Here is a 25,116-nt window from a genome sequence, read left to right on the forward strand (position 1 = left end):
GGATCTCCAAATAAGGTCCTATGTAAATAATTACAAACCTACCTTTGAAAGAGCTTGACTAATGACTGTTTTCCCACAACCAAATGCTCCAGGTATAGCACAAGTTCCTCCAAGCACTGAGGGGAAAAGAGCATCAAGTACACGCTACAGACAGTATCCAAACAAACATTCGGGATCAAAATTCAAAACACTTTTATAACAAATGTTGTGCTATTAAGATAAGGGAAAAACAACAGCCAGATATGATAAACCATTAGAAGGAAAAAAAGGGAAATGATATCAGTACAACCATGTTTTAATATTTGCACAAACCCAGCTGTCTTGTCTTTTTTAATTGGCTCGTGAAAGCTTTTTGGGAAATGTAATAACCTTTTGACAGCTCTTTAAATACAAAAAGACAAGATGGGTTAGTGAGAATATCAAAACATGGTTGTGCTGATATCATTTCCCAAAAAAAGACCTTGTTTGCTGCATTACCTGCCCAGTTAAGAGGGGTGTATCAGCAGCAAGCTTTGATGCAACAGGCCTTGGTGTACGCACAGGCCAAGTCTGCAGAAAAATGCGGGTACCAGTGTTAAATAAATTTTCATTACTTCAGAATAATACTTAATGCATCTCAAGCTTCGATATTAATGAACAGAATTAGCAAGTTACAAACCTGGAGCATAGTAAATTGCTTCTTTACACCTTGGAACTCCAGCTCTAGCACTGTGTCCTGTAAATATATTAAAAGGCTTTTTGTAAATAATCAAGCAAAAGTAATCATAGCAAACCAAATAGATAAAATCTAACATCAAATATTAACTTTCAACAGGGCATGCCAATTCTAAGAATAAGATCTTGACCCCAGCTAAATGGAATATCAAGCACCAAAATTAACTCGCATTAATTCTAAGAAGAAGAAGTTACCATGGGGATAACAAGCCACGTATTTCTTTGAAAGAAGATAAAGAGGACAAATGGCTTTCATCGATGAATGAGAGCATACACGTTGTTGATCGAGATGAAAGGTGCAACACAGCTGTGAGGCATTACGTAAAGGAGGACATACAAAAGCCACACGTCCCTAATTGATGGAAAAAAAGGCGATCATCTAGATCAGGCGTTGTGCATGCGGGACACCTGAATGATAGACGGTTCTTCTACCGAAGACCAGCTACAGCTGGTAAGATGGCCATTTCAAGAAGGAACTTTAAAACTTACAAATGGAGAAAAAGTAGAGAGAAATTAACTGGTGTCGGTTTGCGTAGATCTCGGGGAGATAAAGATCGGAGTTTGTCATCGATGAGGAAGAAGTATTAAAAAATCCTTCATGATCTATTATCTGAAACTATCCAACTTGCCGGGAAGCCTCAGAAATGTTGGGAGGAGAATGATAAGTCACCCTCGAGGGATGAAATTATTCAGGAAGATGGCTCAAGTGGAGAAAATCAAACGAAGATGGCTCAAAACCCACGAAAGGAGACATGGCTATTGATACGAGAGGGAAGATGGAGCAAAAAAAGCATGAAGCGGAGTTCAAAAGGAATAAGCCAGAGAAAGAAGTTGTTGATAAAGGGATGCAATTGAAGGAAGGGTGTGAACTTCCGAAAGTGATGAATGGCACGGGTAACATCGCTGATGACTGTGCTGTCAAAGGCACGTCTGACCACGGGATTGACATGGAGGACAAGGAGACTATGGAGGTAATGGAGCATCATCAGCCCGTTATCCTGGAAGGGGATGAAGTTGTAGAAAAATCCGAGAAATATCTTCTCAACACGGATCAAACACGATATGCAGCAAAAAAAGTCAAGAAACAATGCAAAGAATACAATCACACAAGAAACACAAGATTTTACGTAGTTCTGCACTGCCTACGTCCACGGGGGGAATATTTTCACTATTTCGGTCTAGGGTTACAAAACTCTCTTCTTCTTGGCCAAGAAACACAAAGAAAACCTTAATCATGTAACCCTAACATGTGGCTTATATATCAACGCCGCTACATGGAGAAATTTACCGAAATACCCTTTAGTGAAAAAAAAACAGAAAGTAAAATTTTTCTAAGGTGTGCGTCGCGCACATTAGTCTGTCAGGGTCCTGTATTATGCCAGAATACAAGACATCTGCACCCTGTATTATGCCAGAATACAAGACATCTGCACAACAGAAGTAATACTGGAAACTATTATGCTAGAATACAAGACATCTGCACAACAGAAGAATACTGGAAACTCTTCAGGACTCCCTCGAAGAGGATCTCCATCGCAAGATAGATGAGGCTATGGCGAAAGTGGGGCAATCTGATGAATGATCAAAGGATTCCTATCACACTGAAATGGAAGTGCACGGCCTCTCGATTTCACAAGAACAAGAAAAGATGGCGGAAATTGGGAAAACTTGGGGGTAAACTATTAAGAGAATGAGTCAAAAACATGGAATATGCTGCAAGTTGTCGAGGAGAGGGATGGAACTAAAGTGCCGAAAAGGAGGAGCACTCGAAAGGGGGTCGGGAGGTCCGTAGTTAGATTTACACTATGGACGGGTTTTGGGAATAAGAAAATTTTCTCAAAATGAAGATATGTATATAGAATGTAAGGGGACTAGGGTCGAATAGAAAATGCCTTGCTGTGAAGGATCTGGTCCAGAGCAGAAAGGTGGATATGGTGGCCATTGTGGAGTCAAAGATAATGGGGGTAACTGAGTCCGTAATAAACAAAATATGGGGCAGAAACAACAGGACATGGGTGGCGAAGGAAGCAGTAGGAACTGCGGGAGGGATAATCATTGTCTAGAAAAGCAAATACTTCGAGGTTGAAGAGGTAAGCATTAAACAGTTCTCGGTATCAATGGTGGTAATATCCACTAATTGGTTTGTTTTGCTTAAGAATTAATGTGATTACTGGTTGCCATCCAACATTTTTGACCTCCAAATAGCCAAAGCTTGAGAGATTCGTTCTTTCGCTAAGGTTATCCAGTTTGTATGCGCCAAACCAGCTGATTCCCTTGAAACTCTATGATAAATATTGAGCCTTAGAATCTCAAATAGTTCGGGTACTGGTTCAGAATCTTGTAGCACTGGTGGTTTTCATGAACTCTAACTTCATATAATCTCAAGAAGTACTTGGGAAAATTAGAATTTTGTGCAGTCCAAAAAGGTACAGGAGAAAGGGTTGAGGAAAGAAATGAACAATGTACAAGGGAAAGGATTACGTATACAATAGAATCATGTATAGATACAGGGATACGGGCAGTATTATAGACGAAAGGAATAGTTGAGTTTTGTAATTGGCTTTGGGTATGCCCGTGCTAATTCACCTTAATATTTTGTAATTGCAGGATGGGACCCCTGGTCCCGATTGTTATTTGAATATTAATGAAACTTGTCATCTTTCAAAAAAAATATCCACTAATTGGACAGAGAATTGGATGTTGTCGATTGTGTATGGACCTGCTAGAGCTAGGGAAAGAAGTGGGTTATGGGCAGAGCCAAGGGAGATAAGCGGGCAATTGCAAGGTCCTTGGATCGTGGGTGGGGACTTAGATACGATTCGATTCCCAGCGGAGAAAAACACGGTCTCAAGAATTATGGCTCAACTCAACTAAGCCTTTGCCCCAAACTAGTTGGGGTTGGCTAATAGAAAAGCGGCAAAGTTTACGGCCGGCTACCAACCTGACGCTAAGCCTCCTCTTTTACCCGGTCTCCAGAATTACTGCTAGTATGAAGAATTTTTCCAGTTTCATCCAAGATAGTCAGCTGGTTGATCTGCCTTTGGAGGGGTTTACGTGGACAATAATCAAGAGAATTTTATCATGACTTGATCGGGTTCTTATCTCGGCTGAGTGGGATTAGGCATTTCCGTTGATATTCCAACGAGCGTTGCCAAGGCCAACATCAGATCACAACACCTTGCTGTTGGAGGTATTGGAGTTCAACGGTGGGCCGCAGCCTTTCAAATTCAATCTAGCATTCTGTGACTACCCCACACTTCGAAGACCTAGATTGTAAATGGTGGAATAAGGAGAAGTTTGAGGGATGGAAGGGCTTTGTATTATACAAGAAGCTTAAACACATCAAGCTTAGGGTTAAGGAATGGCACAAAAGGACCTTGAAACCAAAAGATTCAGAAAGGAGGAGTCCAAGTCCGTCTCAACGCTTTGGAATGTAAAGAAGAAGAATCGGTATTGGAAAATGCTGAGAAAATGGAAAGACTGCCCCTTTTGGGGGAACATGAAGAAATCCTGCGAAGGGAGGAGATCTCATGGAGGCAAAAATCTAGAGCTATTTGGTTGAAGGGGACCACAATACTAAGTTCTTTCACCGGATGGCTAACGTAAGAAGAAGAATCAACACAATCAACTGCTAAAAGGAGGGCGAGACACGGGTAGAAGGCACGGAAGGTATCAAGGACAAAATTATCACATATTTTTCAAACCTATATGCTAAGGAGTTTGACTGGAGACTGAAGTTGGACGGACTTCAATTCAATTCTATCTCCCATGTGCGACAGTTAGAGTTGGAAAAGCCGTTCGACGAGGAAGAAGTAGAAAAGGCTATCTTCTCTATGACGAAGATAAAGCACCGGGACCGGAAGGATTTTCTATGGCCTTCTTTCAAAACTACTGGAGTATTATCAAGGATGATGTTATGGCTTTCTTACATAAATTTCACGAGCGGGGGTTATATGTATAGAAATAAACTCTACATTTATCACTCTCATACCTAAGAAGGAGGGAATTATAGGAATTATGGACTTTAGGCCGATCAGTTTGGTGCATAGCATGTACAAAATCTTGGCAAAAGTTCTGGCATCAAGACTAAAGGGAGCACTGAGGGAAATCATCTTAGAATTTCAGGGAGCGTTTGTTGAAAAGAGGCAGATATTGGACGGAATCCTTATAGCAAATGAAGTCCTCGACTCAGCTAAGAGGGATGAGAGACGAGGTTTGATTGTTTAAATAGACATTGAAAAAGCATATGATCATGTGGACTGGCAGGTGCTGGATCATATACTTCAAAAGATGGGCTTTGGGCCAAAATGGCGTTGCTGGATGAGAGAATGTGTTTCCACGGCCTGTTTCTCTGTTCTCTTGAATGGCACGGCGGAAGGTTATTTCCGTAGCTCTAGAGGTTTTAGGCAAGGGGACCCTCTTTCTCCATACTTATTTATCATGATCGTGGAAGCGCTCAGCCTCATGATATCTAAAGCAGAGAGGAAAGGGTACATAAGGGAATGCAATCAAGTCTTGATTCACAGCCGGTTAGCCATCTTCAATTTGCAGATGATACTATTGCGTTTATTGAGGAAGCTGAACGAACGGTAGAAAATTTAAAGAGGGTGTTGTGATGGTTCGAAATTGCGTCCGGCTTAAAGATAAATTTTGCAAAGAGCTCACTAGCGGGCGTTAATGTGGACGTCAGTTTGGTGATCGGATACGCTGATACTATTGGATGCAAAGAGGAGAAATTGCCGATCACCTAACTGGGACTGCTGCTAGGTTTTGGTTTACCAAAGGGAGTGCAAAGGGATCCGGTGGGGGAGCGGATCAAACGAAAGCTGGCTGCCTAGAAGAAGAGATACATATCACTAGGTGGAAGAATCACGCTGATTAAAGCTGCTCTCGCAAACATGCCCGTATACTTCATGTCCCTTTACATGAAGTATTGAATGCAAAGAGGAGAAATTGCCGATCACCTACCTGGGACTGTCACTGGGCTTTGGTGTACCAAAGGAAGCACAGTGGGATCCAGTGGCAGAGCGGATCGAATGAAAGCTGGCTACCTGGAAGCAAGGTTTTAAATTTCAGTTTTGGTGTCGGTTTCGACCACCTCCAAAACTGAAATATTTTGGTTTCGGCCGAAACCATGTAAAAAATATGATAATGATTCCATTTTTTTAAAGTTTCGACTGAAATGTCTAAAACTCTTCAGTGTAAATTTTGACAACTTCGGTGGAAATTTCATAAATTTTGGTGGACATTTTTAAAATTTTGGTGGAAATTTTGTAAAAAAAAGGGCTAAAAATGAAATTTCAACCAAAATTTCGGCGACATTTCAATGAAATTTCAGAATTTCGGTGAAATTTAGTCGAAATCTTGTAAAGAAACGACTTCATGAAAATTTCGTTTCGGACGTGTCCGCAACCCGAAATATTATGCCTGGAAGAAGAGATACATATCCACTAGGTAGAAGAACCACGCTGATTAAAGCTGCTCACGCAAACATGCCCATATACTTCATGTCAATTTACAAAATACCGGCGAAGATTGCTCTAAGAATTGAAAATTTACAGAGATATTTTCAATGAGCATGGGATGGCAAGAAAAAATCAAAACATCTGATAAACTAGAAGAGAGTGTCAAGGTTTAAGAAACATGGAGGACTGGGGATAGGAAAGATAAGACTGCGGAACAAATCCCAATTGGGAAAGTGGTTGTGGAGATATGGCGAGGAAAAGAAATCACTGTGGCACAAAATAGTTGCGGAAAAATATGGTCACGAATGGGGGCAATGGAATGAATGCAAAAAAAAAAAATCCAGGGAGAGGCAAGATGGGTTCGGCGGCGTGGAGGTCAATTTGCTCCTCTCGAGATAAATTTGAAAATCAGGTACGTTTCATAATGGGGAAGGGAGACAAGATCAGATTCTAGACTGATCTCTGGATTGAGGACATGCCATTATACTTGAAATTCCCTAATCTATACAGTTTAGCGACAAACTGTGATGCAAAGATCTCAGACTATTTACGCAAGGAAGGGGATCAATGATGCAGGGGCATCTCCAGAAGATGATGTAGCGGAATCCATGGCCGAGGAAGTGCATCAAAGACTTGATCATCCTAAGTCCATTCGACGGTCCGAACGGCTTCGTCAAATGCGCACTCGAAATGGGTGTACATAATTGTTTATCTTCAATGAAATAAGGGTAGTTTAGGGCTTTTTGCATTTTAGGGAGCTAGTTGGAATTATGGAGATAATAAAAGTGGCAAAAGGGGCTTGAAAGTTGACTATTGATATCTCCGATATGGCAACAAGGATATTACTTAAGATTGGCATGTTGACTTAGCTATGATGGGGGAAAAAGAATTGTAACTGTGATGCACAATGCTAATATCATGGGTGCTAAATTAGGTACTTCATTTCTCCTTTCAAAGGATTTGATAATTAAAAAAAGGCCTTGCTGCTATCTAACAGTCACCCATGTTAGACTTTCAACATTGTCTAATTTGCCTTTCTTATTTTATTTGCTTTTAATGAGATTGTAAGGATGCAGCACTATATAAGACATGAAGAAATGAAATGAGGAAGCCTTGGACAAGTAAATCAATTGATTCCTTTTCTTTCAATGTGTATGTGGTTTTGTCTTTTTGAAGATTGAGAATCTCAGGATTTTAAACGATTCTGTTGGTGTTTCTTCTCCTTTTGTTATTGCTTGTTTCATGCAAGCTTATGCTATTTTCTTAACTGATCATCCCCTTGATCAGTTCTACCAATCTCCATTGTAGCAGCTTGTGGCACATGATTTACCACTAGTGGAAAACAATTCAATGCAACTAGCAAACTCCTTATTTCCCATACCATCCGAGACCCCAACACCCCTAACAGCCTCCCCATCTTCTATACCCAAAACAACCACCCGAAACTCTATTCTTCCCATTAACCTCAGCCCCTTTGGACCTACAAAAAAACTCCTACTTCAGCCCCCAGTTATCAGCCACACAATTACTCACCCAACTGTGCGTTGTTGCTGGCCATCTTGCAAATAAGCACCCTGCTCCCAAGCCATCCAGAATCATATAGCCTTAGTATTGTTCCCATCTTCTAACAGTCCACTCACGCCCTACTTCAGCCCATAACAGCCTTCGAAACTCCCACAGCAAACCCATCCTTAATCACAACTGAACATACCCTTGATTTGTTAACCTCCTAACCATTACCCATTCCATTCTTTATAGCTACTCAAACCCAACTTGAATTCTTTTCTTGATATTCTTCACCCAATCCAATCAACCCATCAATGGATTAACCACTTTGATCCCAACTCTTAGAACCATCTTGAACCTCATTCCTAAAACCCCAACTTCGAATCTCCCCTTAATTTAACAACAAATCTTTACCTTGTACCCGAGCTTCCAAGTGCTCCACTTCTCACCTTCTTATACCAAAGCTTCCGCGAACGCTCACTTACATCAAAGTGGTATCAGAGCCACGCTGCGAAGTTACTCAACTTTGCTAATCCTGTGGATCAGTTCATTGGGTGTATCACTTCAAACCACGGAAGCCGTACCTGAAATGACCATGGGGACTGTTGATACTGCTCAGTTACTTGAACTCCTAGTTCAAGGACAAAAAAACAAGATGATCTACTTGCCGAGATCCGTAGCTTGAATCAAAAGGTGGAAAGGATAATGTTACAGCCGAATAGCCTGCGGACAAGAACAGAGGAAGATTTCCAAGAAGGGGAGTCGGTCGATTTGGAAGCAAGATTGCCAAGGAGGGCAGCTACAAGGCCGAATGCGCAGTCGCACGAGGACTGACGATGGGAATCCGGCATCAAGCTTGAAATTCCGGAATTTTATGGAGGAATGGAAGCCGAAGAGGTCCTAGATTGGATCAACATAGTCGAAGAACTATTCGAATTCAAGAGGTGCCCACCAACAAACAAGTACCACTAGTGGCACTTCGATTTGAAGGAAGGGTAGCCGGTTGGTGGCAAGCCTTGAAGCACCGACGCTGGGAGTGCAGGAATTTACGTCGGTGTCAGTGGTGTTTTCCAAAGCAAAATTGGTGGAGGAATCTCAAAGGACACCGCTTAGGGCCGGTTCGCAAACAAATGGCTATAAAGCGCCTTCCCGACCTATGGCACCAGGTGCTTCTTTATCCTTCACTCCTTCCAAGCCTCAACAAACGGTCCAAGCTGCTGCCACGTATCCAAACCGCCCAGTAACGCGCTCTCAAAGGGCAATGCAAAGTGCCCAAGGCCAAATTTCAGCACCTAGACCTCCGGTGCATTGCCATGGGTGTGGAAATCTTGGATATTACCTTCGGGATTGTCCAAAACAGAAACAACAAATGTACATCCATGAAGATATGACTCCGGAAGAAGAAGATGAGGGGCATCAAGAGCATAAGACTTTTGATGACACAGAAGAGACCTATGTCCTAGAAGAGGATGAGATAGGCCAAAACTTGGTTTCCCGTAGACTTTACTTGACTCCGAAGTTTAAGGAGGAAGAATGGCTGCGACATAACATCTTCTCCACCTGCTGTACCATCAATGGGATGCTTTGCAAAGTCATTATAGACTCGAGGAGTTGCGAGAATGTCGTGGCAAGTGATGCAGTCCACTGCCTAGGCTTGCAAGAAGTTCCTCATCCTCATCCGTATAAGTTGGCATGGCTCAACAATACAAATGAGGTAAAGGTCTCCACTCACTGTTTGGTCTCCTTTTCTGTTGGAAATGTATATAAAGATGAAGTATGGTGATGTTGTGGTAATGGACGCTTGTCATCTTCTTTGGGCCGACCGTTGCAAAATGACCGGAAGGCTATTCATGATGGGTTCTCAAACACGTATACATTCTACATCAACAAAAGGAAGTTTATTTTGATGCCATCCAAGGGAGACAAGGTCAAGGAAGGAAATCCAAAAGATGAAAAGAACAGGGGCATACTCTCTTTATCCCGCCATGAGATGGAAGGTGAACTCCAAGATGGTGCCAATGACATTGTGTTGTCTCTAATAGCTAGAGGGCTGATATGTGAAGTAAAGGAGGCTCCACCAATTGTCAAGCCTCTCATTGAGGAATTTTCTGACCTATTTCCAGAAGACCTTCCTCATGCACTACCGCCTCTACACGAGATACAACATGAAATCGAGTTGCAACCAGGTTCAATTTTGCCCAATCGCCCACACTATCAGATCAGCCCCAACGAGAACGAGGAATTGCGACGTCAAGTGGAGGAGTTACTTGAAAAGGGATTCATTAGAGAAAGCACCAGTCCATGTGTTGTTCCTGTTCTCCTAGTGCCAAAGAAAGATGGGACGTGGCGAATGTGCATAGATAGTTGGGCCATCAATCGCATCACCGTCAAGTACCGCTTTCCAATCCCACGATTGGATGACATGTTAGATCAGCTGAGTGGTGCAAATATATTCTCCAAAGTTGATTTGAAGAGTGGATATCATCATATTAGAGTCAGACCCGGCGATGAATGGAAAACAGTGTTTAAGATGCGAGAAGGTTTGTTTGAATGGCTGGTTATGCCATTCGGTTTGACAAACGCCCCCAGTACCTTCAAGAGAGTCATGAATGAGGTACTTAGACCCTTTATAGGAGTATTTGTAGCAGTGTATTTCGATGACATATAGGTGTACAACAAGGATGTCCATAGCCATTCGCAACACTTGCAACAAGTGTTTGACGCATTAAGAAGACACCATCTGTTCGCCAACGCAAAGAAGTGTGAGTTTCGCACTAATAATCTGATATTCTTGGGCTATGAGGTTTCCAATGAAGGTCTAAAACCTGATGAATCCAAAATCCAAGCCATTGTGGAGTGGCCGACTCCAAGGACCATCAGGGAAGTTAGAGCATTTCATGGATTGGAGAGTTTCTACCATCGATTCATTAGAGGGTTTAGTACCCTCATGGCGCCAGTGACAGATTGCTTAAAGAAGGGGGATTTTAAGTGGTCTAAGGACGCCCAAGAAAGTTTTGAAACCATTGACAGAGCCTTGACCACAGCCCCGATACTTGCGCTGCCCAACTTCGATCTATTACTTCAGTTGGAGTGTGACGCAAGCAAGGTTGGGATCGGTGCCGTTCTTAGCCAAGAAAAAAGGCTTGTGGGATATTCCAGCGAGAAAATTGATGGAGCACGGAAGAATTACAGTACATATGACCTAGAGTTATATGCTATTGTAAGGACGTTGCACCATTGGAGGCACTACTTGGTGCAACGAGAATTCATCCTATTTTCCGATCATGAAGCCCTCAAGTACCTCAATATGCAGCAAAAATCACCCCCAAGGCATGCAAAGTGGGTGAAATATCTCCAAGAGTTCACTTTCTTAAACACAAGGCCGGAGTTCATAATAAAGTTGCTGATGCTCTGAGCCGGAGACACACTCTCTTGAACGTATTGTAGATTCAAGTCCTAGGGTTCGAAATGTGAAAAGAAGAGTTGAAAGGAGACCAACATTTAAGCACACTTATTGAGGAAGTTGAAAGTGGGAAGAGAATGGATTATTTGTTGCTTGATGGCTACCTACCGGACACTTCATTGCGCTTGAAGGTATTGAAGGAAACTCATGACGCGGGACACTTTGGTAAGGATAAGACTCTAGCGGCCTTGAAGGAAAGTTTTTATGGGCCGGCCATGGACACAGATGTTGACCGGTTTGAGAAACAGTGTTGGAAATGCCAAAGTAGCAAGGGCCACACTTCAAATGCCGAATTATATCAACCCCTACCTATTCGTGCAGCCCCTTGGGTGGATATATCCATGGATTTTGTGTTGGGACTACCCAAGACACCTAGGGGATGGGATAGCATCTGTGTTGTCGTTGATCTCTTTTCAAAGATGGCTCACTTCATACCATGCAAAACGACTCTTGACGCCACAAGAGTTGCTGACCTATTCTTCAAAGAGGTGGTCCGTTATCATGGTCTTCCACATTCCATAGTCTCGGATCGTGACTCGAAGTTCATAAGTCATTTTTGGAGGTGTTTATGGAATCGGCTTGGCACTACTTTGAAATTCTCTAGTCCGTAGCCTCAAAGTGACGGACAAACGGAGGTAGTTAATCGCTCTCTTGGGAACACGTTGAGGACCACAGTAAAAAGTTTTGGGAATTGTGACCTTGTCTTGCTAAAGATCGAATTCGAGTTCAATAGCTCCAAGAACCGAAGCACCGGTTTCACACCTTTCCAAGTTGTTTTCGGAAAAAATCCTAAAGGCCCATTAGAATTACTCCCACTACCTACTACAGCCATAAAAGCTCCCAAGAAGGTGGAGGAACTATGGGAAAGTTTGCAACAAATTCATTCCCAGGTGAGGGCCAACTTGACGAAAAACAACGCCGAATACAAAGACAAAGCAGATTTGAAGCGGAAGGATGTCACTTTTGAAGTTAGAGACAAAGTATGGGTGTATGTACCACCAGAGAGATTCCCCACCGGCCATTATAACAAGCTCCAAAGTAAGAAATTCGCCTCTGAAATCCTCACCAAAGTTGGAAACAATGCTAACCGAGTACTTCTTCCAGAAGGTTGGTTGATTGACAACCTCTTCAATGTTAGCCACATTTTTCCATTCTATGATGACGATGGAGAGAACTCAAGGCCAAGTTCATACCAAGAAGGAGAGAGCTATGCAGGGGCATCTCCCGAAGATGATGTAGCGGAATCCATGGCCGAGGAAGTGCATCAAAGACTTAATCATCCTAAGTCCATCCGACGGTCCGAACGGCTTCGTCAAATGCGCACTCGAAATGGGTGTACATAATTGTCCATCTTCAATTAAATAAGGGTAGTTTAGGACTTTTTGCATTTTAGGGAGCTAGTTGGAATTATGGAGATAATAAAAGTGGCAAAAGAAAAAAACGTTCAAAAGGGTTGGGCTTGAAAGTTGACTATTGATATCTCCAATATGCCAACAAGGATATTACTTGGGATTGGCATGTTGACTTAGCTATGATGGGGGAAAAAGAATTGTAACCGTGATGCACAATGCTAATATCATGGGTGCTAAATTAGGTACTTTATTTCTCCTTTCAAAGGATTTGATAATTAAAGGTCTTGCTGCTACAAATCATAGGGAAGAGGTGCCAATATGTCAAGTTGGTGTAGCTAGTTTTATTTTTCAAAAGCTTTGTAACGGTCACCCATGCTAGACTTTAAGCGTTGCCTAATTGGCCTTTTTTTATTTTACTTGCTTTTAATGAGATTGTAAGGATGCAACTCTATATAAGGACATGAAGAAATGAAATGAGGAAGCCTTGGACAAGTAAATCAATTGATTCGTTTTCTATCAATGTGTATGTGGTTTTGTCTCTTTGAAGATTGCAAATCTCAGGATTTTGAACGATTCTGTTTGTGTTTCTTCTCTTTTCACCATTGCTTGTTTCATGCAAACTTATGCTATTTTCTTAACTGATCATCCCCTTGATCAGTTCTACCAATCTCCATTGTAGCAGCTTGTGGCACATGATTTACGACTAGTGGAAAACAATTCAACGCCACTAGCAAACTCTTTATTTCCCATACCATCCGAGACCCCAACACCCCTAACAGCCTCCCCATCTTCTACACCCAAAACAACCACCCGAAACTCTATTCTTCCCATTAACCTCAGCCCCTTTGGACCTACAAAAAAACTCCTACTTCAGCCCCCAGTTATCAGCCACACAATTACTCACCCAACTGTGCGTTGTTGCTGGCCATCTTGCAAATAAGCACCCTGCTCCCAAGCCATCCAGAATCATATAGCCTTAGTATTGTTCCCATCTTCTAACAGTCCACTCACGCCCTACTTCAGCCCATAACAGCCTTCGAAACTCCCACAGCAAACCCATCCTTAATCACAACTGAACATACCCTTGATTTGTTAACCTCCTCACCATTACCCATTCCATTCTTTATAGCTACTCAAACCCAACTTGAATTCTTTTCTTGATATTCTTCACCCAATCCAATCAACCCATCAATGGATTAACCACTTTGACCCCAACTCTTGGAACCATCTTGAACCTCATTCCTAAAACCCCAACTTCGAACCTCCCCTTAATTTAACAACAAATCTTTACCTTGTACCCGAGCTTCCAAGTGCTCCACTTCTTGCCTTCTTATACCAAAGCTTCCGCGAACGCTCACTTGCATCAATCAAGGGCGGGGATTCTGAAACATTATATTGAGAAGGAATCTCAAAGACCAGGAAATCGCGTGTTTCACTACTTTGCTTGAAACTTTAAACGCCACTTATTGCCCTGCCTTTGTACCAGATGATAGAATATGGGTCCCTGATCCGGATGGCTGTTTCTCGGTGAGGTCCTCCTTCAATGTCCTCAACAACGGAAAAAGAAAAGGCAAGCGAAGGGCAATTATATAGAAGTCTCGCGTGCCACCAAGAGTGGTGGTTTTTGCTTGAACAATGGTTTTTAAGAGCATAAACACTTGTGAAAGATTAAAAAAGAGGCATTTTCAACTGGCAAGTCGGTGCGTTCTTTGTAAGCAAGCGGAGGAGAATTTAAATCATCTACTGCTACAATGTCCTTTTGCAAGATACATTTGGACAATTTTTTTGCGTTCGTTTGGCATCTCATGGGTATTTCAAAAAGGTATCCGACCGGTATTACTAAATTGGCGAGGTGGAATCTTCGGGAATACGGGACAAGAACTATGGAAACTACTACCAGTTGCGGTAATATGGAATATTTGGAAGAAAAGAAATAGGAGGATCTTCGAAGAAAAGGATAGGACAGCGGCTTGGGTCTCACTTCAAACCAAGATTGAGATAATTTCTTGGATCAAAGCAAAGAGAACATATCCACTATGGAACTGGGGAGATACTAAGAAATTGGAATGAAATCATTTGGGAGAGGAAAATGAAAGAAATGGTGACCCCCAAATGGAAGCCACCACCCGATGGATGGCTGAAGCTAAACTTTGATGGGAACTCAATTGGCAACCCAGGAAGAGCGGGGATCGGTGGTGTGGTTCGGAACTCAGGCAGGACAATATTAATGTCATACTCGGGAGGGACAATATTAATGTCATACTCGGGACCGGTGGGAATTTGCAATGCTAACGAGGCAGAAGTAAGGGCACTACTCTTCGGACTCAAGTGGTTTGCCTCAAATAAAAGGGATCCATTTATCGCTGAGGGTGATTCATCAAACACTATAACTTGGGCATCTTCTGGCTCGAAAGGACCGTGGCGGATTCGACATCTTATTTCAGAAATTAAAGATTTGGTGGGGATTGTCAAGCATGTTATAGAACAGAAGGCGTCCTGCAAATGAATTGGCAGAAGAATTGGCTAAGGAAGGCGTCTTTAGGGACTCGGTGTCTATTTTTTGGCAAGAGACACTGGGGAATAATGGAGTGGAATGCTTTTATATTCTATCTTGTAAGCCTTTGGGCTTTGTAATTGCAGGTTAGGGTGACATCTTGTTCCCCTTCCTGTTTTGGTTATTCAATAAAGTCATCTTTCAAAAAAAATTAACTCGCATTAAAGGTTTAAAATACACCAACATCCATATCAGGAATCAACACCCATGTTCAATGCCCAACTAACACACAAAGAAACATGACAAACCCAAATTAGTGGAGTACAAATTTTAAAACATTAACAGACAAAATTCAACTCAGTCGAGTCAAAATGGTGGCAGAGGGTAAGCGCACAATAATTGTGCAAGTTCCAATAGAGACTACTCCCTCTAAGAAAAAAATCACAAAAATTTGGCAAAGGTCTACAAACTCAGAGTCGTCCCAGGTTTTTGGCTTGCACAGTTGGCAATAAATTCTGCTTTTATAAACCTAATTTCCAGCTTCATTTACTTTTTCTTTAAAGGAAGTTCCAATTTCCTCTACTTAAATTAGAACTTGTAAAATCATAAAAACATACCCTAAATCAAATAATAGAAGAACCAACACACTTCAGGAAAACCTATGAACAAGAAAACCCAACTCTGATGCTATTTGCAAGCCCACAATACAGTAGATACAATGGCCATTACAGTTGTAAAACCACTAAACACACAAACCTTTAGGCTGTATTGACCAGCTGGGGCAACATAAGTGATTTTCCCCATAGAACCAGGAGGAAGTGCAACACGGTGCTGCACCAAGCTGTTCTCGAAGACAGTCTGCATTGCAAAGTGACCCAAAGAGGGATTAATTATGCAACGCAGAACAGGTACATATGTAATAAACCATATTTTTCATAAGAAAGTTTTACAGTGCCAACAAAAGAAGCTTATTCCACTAAACTTACAGCATATAAGTCTCCACCAGTAAGAAGATCTCCCTCACCTGCAATGAGTTTAAAAGAAAGAACAATAGTTTTGAAATGAATCAGAAACATATTTTGTTTAACGGTGATGAATAAATTAAAAAGAATGGAGGAAGCCTCCATGAATGAGCTGATCAAAAGTTCAAAATAAACATTAGAAAAAAAAAAACAACATACATCAAGGGGGAAGATAAACGGAATTCAGAAGAGATGCTCTCTCAACTCCAAATCGAGCCAAATGATCTGCCTCCCATTGGCCAAACGAAAGACATATTGAAAACCATAGTTATTAAAATTGAGTGATTCATTATTTGAATTGTACGATTCAAATCAAATCGAGGGTTGAACGATTCAAACCATAAGGAAGAATCGTTTTCCCTAAAAATCGCATGATTTTTACGATTCGTTTTTTTTTACTCATTTTCCTATGGTGGGCCCTTTAAGATTAGAAATAAATCGTATATAAACCTTTTACCTCAAGTCCCAAGACCCCAACTTATAACCTAAAAACAAGTAAAGAAAACCCTAATTCTATTCTACTCCTTCTTCCTTTTCTCTTCTTTCCTTCTCTACATCCTTCCTACTACTTACCAATACTAGTCGCATGTTTTTTCCTGTTACAAGTTTTTTTTCCTGTTTCAACAATGACTTAGGTCCTATTTGTTATGTATTCTGAGAACTGATTGGACTCACAATTCGTCCTCAAGATTTAAAACAAACAGGGACATTTGATGGTTACTTAATCCAACACAAGCAAGGCCTTAATATGGAAATCTATTAAATGATTTAGCCCCTGTTTGTTTTTTCCCATGTTTCAATCATTTAGATTTTGTTTGTTTTGGATTTTGAGAACTGATTGTGATTTCAATATGGAAATCATTTCAATATGCTTTATCTACCGTTCACACTTGTTTGAATGATGATTAATTGTATGATGAAGACTATAGAATTGAGTATGTGCTATGTTTACTATTGTGATAAATTATATGATGCTTTATTGTATGATGAATATAGTTCGTACTTTGGTTTAATAATCATACAATTTTATATTTAATTTAAAGTTTTTGAATGAAAAATAGATAATTACTCATTTTATTTTTATTTTTTTACCTTTTTTTTATTTTTTAATATTATCTTATTTTTAATATAAATCGGAAAAAAATCTTACGATTTACGACCCGATTTATGATTCGATTCCAATTCTTTTTTTTTGAAAGATGACAATTTTATTGAATCTATGAAGCTTACAGTGGGGACCAGAAGTCCCTACATACATTACATAGAGTCAACAAATAAGAATCAGGATTATATCCCTGAGCATGAAAGTCCGAGAATTCTTCAAAACCTAGCTACGAATAGCCACCACCACCACCCAGCCTTTCCAAGAATTCCAAACCCTCCTAAACCCATCCTCAACCGATAAATTCAAGAGAATTAAACAGGGGCGAAAAAGCATGGACTCTCCATGTTAACTTTTGGTCTCGCCGGCCATTAATCAGTATCTTGCAAGCATTCTCGCAAATGTAAATTACATTGAAGATCCATGACTGCAACTTCATCGCCCTAGCCCGAACTATCTTTGTTACCCTCAAAAATTAATACGAACATTTTCCAAGCTCATCAAGGAAGCTTTGGAGAAGGGAGATCGACAAGCACTCACCTTCAGCTCCTAAGGGCCTGCCCCTGAATCGTGGGGAAGATCGAGATGCGATTTCCTTTTCCAAAACCCCAGAAAGATCCGTTCGAGAAACTTTTTTCCTAGGGGCAACATAGTCTAGGTTTTTGCTCCTCTGACCCAAACACATCAATACTGGATTCACGTGGATTTTTTTAGAGCCGTTGTAGACGCCTTTTGAAAATTTGAAATTTGAATCCACAGGAGGCTCATCCGCAACCGGCCCGGAGACCCCAATCGGCGATAAGTCCCCTCCCAGCAGAGAAGCACACGGAGCAGCAAGACCCGAAGAATTAAAGGGTTGAGAATCGCCATTATTGACACATGAGCCATTGAAATGCCACCGAGGGGCCAAAATTGTGGCTGATTCAAAGCTCATGCAATGCTTATTCTTACCTTCCATTTTGGTTTCCAGGACTTTTCAAATAAACTTCCTAGGGCTTCCACTGTTGAGACAACCCAAACATGTAAAGGAATACCATAAAAATTGACCCAGAGAGTTTCCTCCCCTTGAATAAAGTCTTTATCCCATGGTGGGAGAGAAATTAGTTGATTTCCAAGGGCTTTAGATCCCATGCCGAGGATTTTAGATACTTGGGATTCGGATTCAAACATAAAAAGAACTGAGTCCTCCGCAAGAGTACAACGGCAAGGCAGAGAAGGGAAGTCCCAATCCTTTTGTGCCCAGGACCAAAGGGCCTTCAAGGATTGGAGTTTACCATTTGTTTTTCCTATTAGACAAGCTTTTAGGGAGTCCATGCGAGTAAACACTTCCTTGCCTGAGATGGAGAAGGCCAGACTCCACTATCTTTATGAGAAGAAACTGTTCCTGAATCTGGCCAACAAGTATCCGCCTCCCCTTTTTCCGACAGATCCAACTTTAAACTATCACGGGCAACCCATTTGGATGGGTGTTCAGTCCGTAGGCACCATCGACATTATCTCTCCATATAAAGTTAACATATTTACACGGAGAGCACAGCCACCCATCAGGATCCTTCTTTGTTTTCAAGGGAAACCTATTGTTGAATGATTTCCGTATCCCGGCTTGATGATGGGGGAAAGCTAGAGCTAGCTTATCCCGCGAACATATTCTACACCTTTTCCTCCATCTAAAATTGTGATAGGAGCAGTTACAACATTGCCAATCCTCCGACCATTCTCCCCATCGCTATTGTAGCATTTATTAAAACAAGGATCCCGTTAGATTTGTTAGGGATTTGGGACTATTCATCATGTTTTTCCCCTTTATTTGAATTGCATCTTTGGTTCAGCAAAGAAGACTCATGCTTCCATCTAACGTTGAGCCTTCTTTGGTGCTCTTAGTTTTGCTCCGATTCGATTCCGATTTTCAAAACCGTGTCATGGAGACCTCAACAACATACAAAATTTTCTCACTAAAATTACCAAATCTCCAAGGATAAGGGACACCGTCTCTAACCCACTGAACCACGTTGAGAGAATCCCCTTCAAAGTAAGCGAGCCCAACAACTCATGGTCAGTAAAATGAATCTCTCTGAGCAAAGTATGTACCTCTACTTCATTGAAGTCACAAACTCCAATTGGCCTCGAGTAAGTTTAACACATAACGCCCTCCTAGTTGCAATGAAGACCACCAACTCCCACAAGGACCGGATTCCCCCAACAGGAACCGTCAAAATGTAGCTTCCAGAACCCTGGGGCAAGCAGCCCATCTAGGAGCGGAACATATATTAACAGAATTATTAATTCCATTTCGTTTCTTCTAGTCCAGAATGGACAGACATTTCGTACCATTTCACGAAACTGAACAAAGAACAAAATGAACCGTACCATTTAGGATTTCATTATGTTGGGTCCAGTTTCAGTGTGTTTACTTGTGTTGACTTTTGTTTCAATCGTTCCGAAAGAAACAATGCCGAACACTCCATTAAAAAAAACTGTAAAATTTTCTACAAAAATTCCAAACCTTATTTTTGTGGGGATTTTTCTTCGTTTACCAACTTTACCCTCCTTTAGTGACCATTTTATGATTGTTCTTTTAACCCTCCCATGCGAATGGGAGTGTTTAAAAAATTAAGCTCCTCATTTTTACACACTTGCAAACCCATTTCTTTAAAATCCAACTAAAGCTTAAAGACCAAGTTTTTTTTTTTTTTTACTATTTTCTTGTGCAATCTCTTAGTACATCGCAGTACACCAAGGGGAGGGTTCTTTACTCCCATCAAAGAGGTGACTTGAAAGAGGTACACTATTTAAGGGTGTGTTTGGTGGCACAAAAGCTTGCCAGCCATCAGAATTTGGCTTGGATTTGGAATGCCATTTCACGTTTGGTAGCCAAAATAGCATTGGACACCCCTTTGACTCCCTTGGATGCTTCCCATGTAATAATTGCTTATATGCTGACATGGATTCCTTGCTTGTCTGCTGACATGGATTCCTTGTCCCCTCCTTATGACTCTCTCTCTCTCTCTCTCTCTCTCTCTCTCTCTCCCTATATTAGTAATGACACCCCCTATTTATTCTCCTACTCTCCGAGTATATGCTATGCAAACAAACACTACTTGCACTATTCTCTGAGGTAATTCCAGACAAATCAAAATGCTTGTCCCCTCCCTTTTGACTTCTTGTTCCACTACTTTTCTAGTCACTCCCGCACAACCAAACATACCCTAAGGATTTTCTTTGCATTTATTTAGGATTTTTTCCGTATCTTGCATTTTACATTAACCGCTCGTCCAAAATGGATTCAGGACCTTCCAGAGGATCATCTTTAATTGATACTTGGTGAAAGTATGCATGATATCAACATTGCTCGGGTTGAGGAATATCACAAAGTCTTAGGTTACTTCGGCATAATTATGGCAATCCACAACCAAAGCAAGCTGATTCTAGGTAAAGTAATTTTTTTAATGTTTTGACATTCATTTCATTTGAAAATTTAGTGATGCACTGCTGCCCGTGAGAATTTTATCACTATAGTTGCATGGTAAACATAGCTTGATAAGGACATTATAGAATTGCAAAGCTTTGCAACTAGGATATTTAGCAGTGTGATACGATACAAAAGGAATTAGAGAACTTCCAAGCACATCCACTCAGCAAAGATGAACAGGTTGGAACACTAATGATTTAAAGATCTGGCATTTGTCTAATACAACTTATAATTTATTTATTTATTTTGAAATGTACAACTTGAAGTTTCGACAGAGCTATAATGTTTTTTATTAATGTTCTCACTTATCAAGGCACACACATTAAGTTAAACAAATTACAATTTTTAATATTTTTAATAGAAATTTATTGAGAAAGACACCAACCACTAGCGACCCCATCAACCTAAAAAACCTTGATGTCATGATGTACTGGACAATAGAGCATTTTCTTGCTGTTTTCACCACCCCATCAGCCTAGACAGTCTTAATGTCATGATGGATTGGACAGCAGAGGATGTTCTTATTGTTTTCACCACGGAGGATTCAGGCAATAAGTGGAACAACCTCTTGTTGCCACGGACGAGGAAGAGGACATCAATGTGGATACTGTAGTCGGTGGAGTTTTTGTGTTGATGAGGAGGGGTACCAATCAATTGAGTATGATGATGATCCGGCTTACAAAAACCCATAGAAGATAAGAGATGATATGAGAGATTTGAACAATTTCAAACTTGATTTATATTTGAAATTTTTTTTTTTGAAAATTAATTTATATTTGAAATATTTATAGTTGGCATTTTATATGATGGTGGGTTTTATTGATATTTGGCACTGAATTTGATGTTAAGTAGGGTTATCAAGAGCCTATTTCATTCGGTAGATGTTTTAAGTAAAAAATGTCTTTTTGTTAAATTTCGTTGATGTAATGGTTTTTTTATTTTTTTAAATGTTACTTATTTTTTAATTTTAAAATTTTATAACTGCTTAAAACATACTGGTTGTAGCGCCTTTTCCGAAATAGAACACTGGAACGAATAAAACAATGGTATGTTCCATTCCGGTGGACAAAATGAAACACCCATTACAATGGAATTACCAACTAAGATCAATAACAAATAGTAGCCACTCACTACTGACTTTTCAAAAAAAAAAAAAGGACCAGTGGCCACTACTAATATAGCCATCCTTATCTTAAGTGAGAACTGAAAATAGAAGACATATTACAATAAAATTCCAAGAACTTTAATGGCCTTACCTAATTTCTTAGGTTGGAACTCCCACAATACATCTTTGTCGAGGGCAGGGACAGAAACACCACGAGGAATATAAACATCACCAGATCTTATAGCAATAGTTTTCAGGGGTCTCTGCATTAAAAGAAAAGGAAAGTGGTCATCACGCAAACAAAGAGAAAAATTGTAAGAAATGCATAAAGCAAAGACACTAGGACATCTAATACTTACAAAGCGGAAGTACCAAACAATAAGAGATCATATGAATGAATGAAAACACATACATATAATAGACATTAAAAACTTTCCAGTTGACAAGCCAGATAGCTACAGTATTTTCAATAGTTAACAGGGACTTAAACAGAACTGTTATTCAAACCAAATCATGTGGAACAGTATGATTCAAGAGAATGAAATTCCTAGCATTTTGAATTTAAGTAAACCTGAATGCCATCGAAAATGTTGCCCAAAATTCCAGGTCCTAGCTCCACAGAAAGAGGCTGCAACAACAAGAATGCACAACTAGTAAATGAAACTCCTAATACAATCAACCTCTAACAAAGGCAGAGAAAACCAATCAAAGGTACCTTTCTTGTACGTAGAACAGGATCGTTTACCATTAATCCAGCAGTTTCTTCATAAACTGAAAGGCAATTGCATTAAATTTAAGATTCTCAGATTTCAACTCAGTAAAAACTGCCAAAAGAATTTAATGAAGCAAGGCTTGATTCCACCCCAACCCCCCCTCTCTTTTGACCAGATAACAGTTTCAAAAAACAAGGCTAGAAAAAAAAACATCAAAAGGTAAAAGAGAACTGATATTAAGATTAAAGAAAGACTTGAGAGCACCAAAAGATTCATAAAAGAATAATAACTCAAGATAGGGATTGGATAATATAAAACGAGGCACAGATCATCAGCAGGGAACACAAATGGTTACCTTTCAACTCTTGGAACAAAATTGTTACCTTTCAAAAAAAGTCATTAGCAGGGAACACAAATGTCAGATACCTTGGATCGTGGCAGAGTCTCCTTCCAGCCGAATAATTTCTCCAATAAGGTTGTCGTGACCAACACGAACAAGCTCATACATAGCAGCACCACCCATTCCATCTGCCACAACAACTGGCCCGGATACCTGTACCAGGAAACATACATTTACAAATAAAAAACTAATACTAAGGAACGTTAATAGCTATTAACTAAATGAGAAATTTAATAAACTAAGGAATGCTAGAACTCGATCCCAAAGTTCAATACAAGAATACCAATTAGTTTTCACTATAATATTCGAAATCAGAAATGCTGGGGAGAAAACAGATCGTGATAGTAATATAACTACCTATGAATTCATGTTGATAGATTCCAGGTGTTCTTAACCAATACACATACAAAAAGGCATTGCTTTTAAATTCCTGCTCATACTCATAGATAATAAACCACCTTAACTTTTTCAGTATGAAACCACAAATGGATGTATATGAAGCTCAAAACAGAAAGTAGAATATAACTATATAGTAAAATCTGACTGCATTCAGTAATTGCATAGGTAGTAGTTCTAGTCATTTTATTTGAAAAAATAAGCCTTCCTACTGAAACACTCCCTCAGATGTCTTCAAAAAATCATGCATAAAGCATGCCAATACATGCATCATAAATTATCCATTTCTACACACAAATTAAGCTGTATTCAACTTGAATTTACAAATAGAAACAGAAATGGAGATCACAAGAGTAGCAAATAGAAGAATAAGCTACTATAACACTCATAAAAAAAATCTAACTCAAATCTTTCTCGCAATCATAAAAAATGGAAGAATAAGCGACTAAACACTTAAAAAATGTAAAAAACCTAACTCAATTCTTCGCGCAATCATTAAAAAAAACGGAAGAATAAGCTACAATAACACTCGAAAAATGTAAAAAATCTAACTCAAATCTTTCTCGCAATCATTATAAAAAAAGGAAGAATAAGCTACTAAACACTCAAAAAAACGTAAAAAACCTAACTCAATTCTTCGCGCAATTATTAAAAAAAAAACAGAAGCATAAACAACTATAACACTTGAAAATCGTAAGAAATCTAACTCAAATCTTTCTTGCAATCATAAAAGAAATGGAAGAATAAGCTACTAAACACTCAAAAAATGTAAAAAAACCTAACTAAATTATGCGCGCAATCATTAAAAAAACGAAAGAATAAGCTACTACAACACTCGAAAATCGTAAAAAATCTAACTCAAATCTTTCTCACAATCATTAAAAAAAATGGAAGAATAAGCTACTAAACACTCAAAAAATTTAAAAAAGCCTAACTCAATTCTTCATGCAATCATTTAAAAAAAACAGGAAGAATAAGCTACTTAACACTCAAAAATCATAAAAAAAAAAAAAAAAAACCTAACTCAAATCTTTCTCGCAATGATTAAAAAAATCAATACAAATCACATTTACTACTTGATTAAATACTATAACACTCGAAAATTGTAAAAAAAAAAAAAAACCTAACTCAAATCTTTCTCGCAATCATTAAAAAAAATCAATAAAGATCACATTTACAACTTGCTTAAAAAAACAAAATCGATCAATCCGATCGATAGACAGCAAAAAGAAATAGCCAAATCAGTGAATTTCATCAAATTCGATTTACCAAAACCTAAAAATTCAACAAAAGTGTTTAAAAAAATATACCTTACGGACATATCCGTACTCGCTCTCCTTCTCTGAATCCTCAAATGTTGTCATTCGATCTCCATAGGAAGGCATTTTGTAGAGAGATCAATTGAGCGAGATGAAGATCAGATATAGATCTAATCGAGACAACAACAAAAAAACTGAATTTGAAGATCTAAACTGATGAAACGGAGAAATGCAAAGAAATAGGGTGAAATTTTTAGGTTTTTAAAGAAATCGTTCAACGATATATAAAATCTATGGTTTATTTTGATTGAAAGAAGTATAAAATCTGAAGGGTAGAGAGAGGAAAATGGGCGCAAGGTAGAAAGCGCTCTTGAGGAGCCTTTTTATAACGAGATTTTTCTTCTTTTGTCTGATTTCTTGTTTTTCGCCCCCACTTTAGGATAATGCGCTCCCCTTTTAATGTGATTTGATTATTTGAAGTAAAAAATGGTTTATTCTCTTTGGAGATGAAGGAGTCGGGTGTACGGTTTCATCATTTTAGTTGAGATCCCAATGAGGTAAACTTGAAAGAGTGGAGTAGGTCAAGTTGTGACCGAACCACTATAAATCTGCTACCTTGTGGATGCTTGCTCTTCTCTCTCTCTCGCATGTGTGGT

General features: G+C 39.7%; 1 protein-coding gene across 1 annotated transcript in view; it reads right to left on the minus strand.

Annotated features, from left to right (window-relative positions):
- Positions 1 to 24,827, minus strand: part of LOC143856135 (V-type proton ATPase catalytic subunit A-like) — a 33,200-nt gene extending 8,373 nt beyond the window's left edge. The window contains exons 1-10 of the mRNA XM_077366220.1: positions 24,512 to 24,827; positions 22,832 to 22,958; positions 22,408 to 22,463; positions 22,264 to 22,320; positions 21,844 to 21,955; positions 15,981 to 16,018; positions 15,751 to 15,852; positions 659 to 715; positions 478 to 549; positions 43 to 144 (exon numbers count right to left, since the gene is read on the minus strand). Coding sequence (XP_077222335.1) covers positions 43 to 144; positions 478 to 549; positions 659 to 715; positions 15,751 to 15,852; positions 15,981 to 16,018; positions 21,844 to 21,955; positions 22,264 to 22,320; positions 22,408 to 22,463; positions 22,832 to 22,958; positions 24,512 to 24,586 — 798 coding nt within the window. The 5' untranslated portion in view covers positions 24,587 to 24,827. The remainder of the gene's footprint in view (positions 1 to 42; positions 145 to 477; positions 550 to 658; positions 716 to 15,750; positions 15,853 to 15,980; positions 16,019 to 21,843; positions 21,956 to 22,263; positions 22,321 to 22,407; positions 22,464 to 22,831; positions 22,959 to 24,511) is intronic.
- Between the last annotated feature and the right edge of the window lie 289 nt (positions 24,828 to 25,116).

The sequence above is a fragment of the Tasmannia lanceolata genome, unplaced genomic scaffold (assembly GCF_043159265.1).
Source record: "Tasmannia lanceolata isolate RefF3 unplaced genomic scaffold, GAP_Taslan_0.1 ptg000023l, whole genome shotgun sequence".
NCBI lineage: Eukaryota > Viridiplantae > Streptophyta > Magnoliopsida > Canellales > Winteraceae > Tasmannia > Tasmannia lanceolata.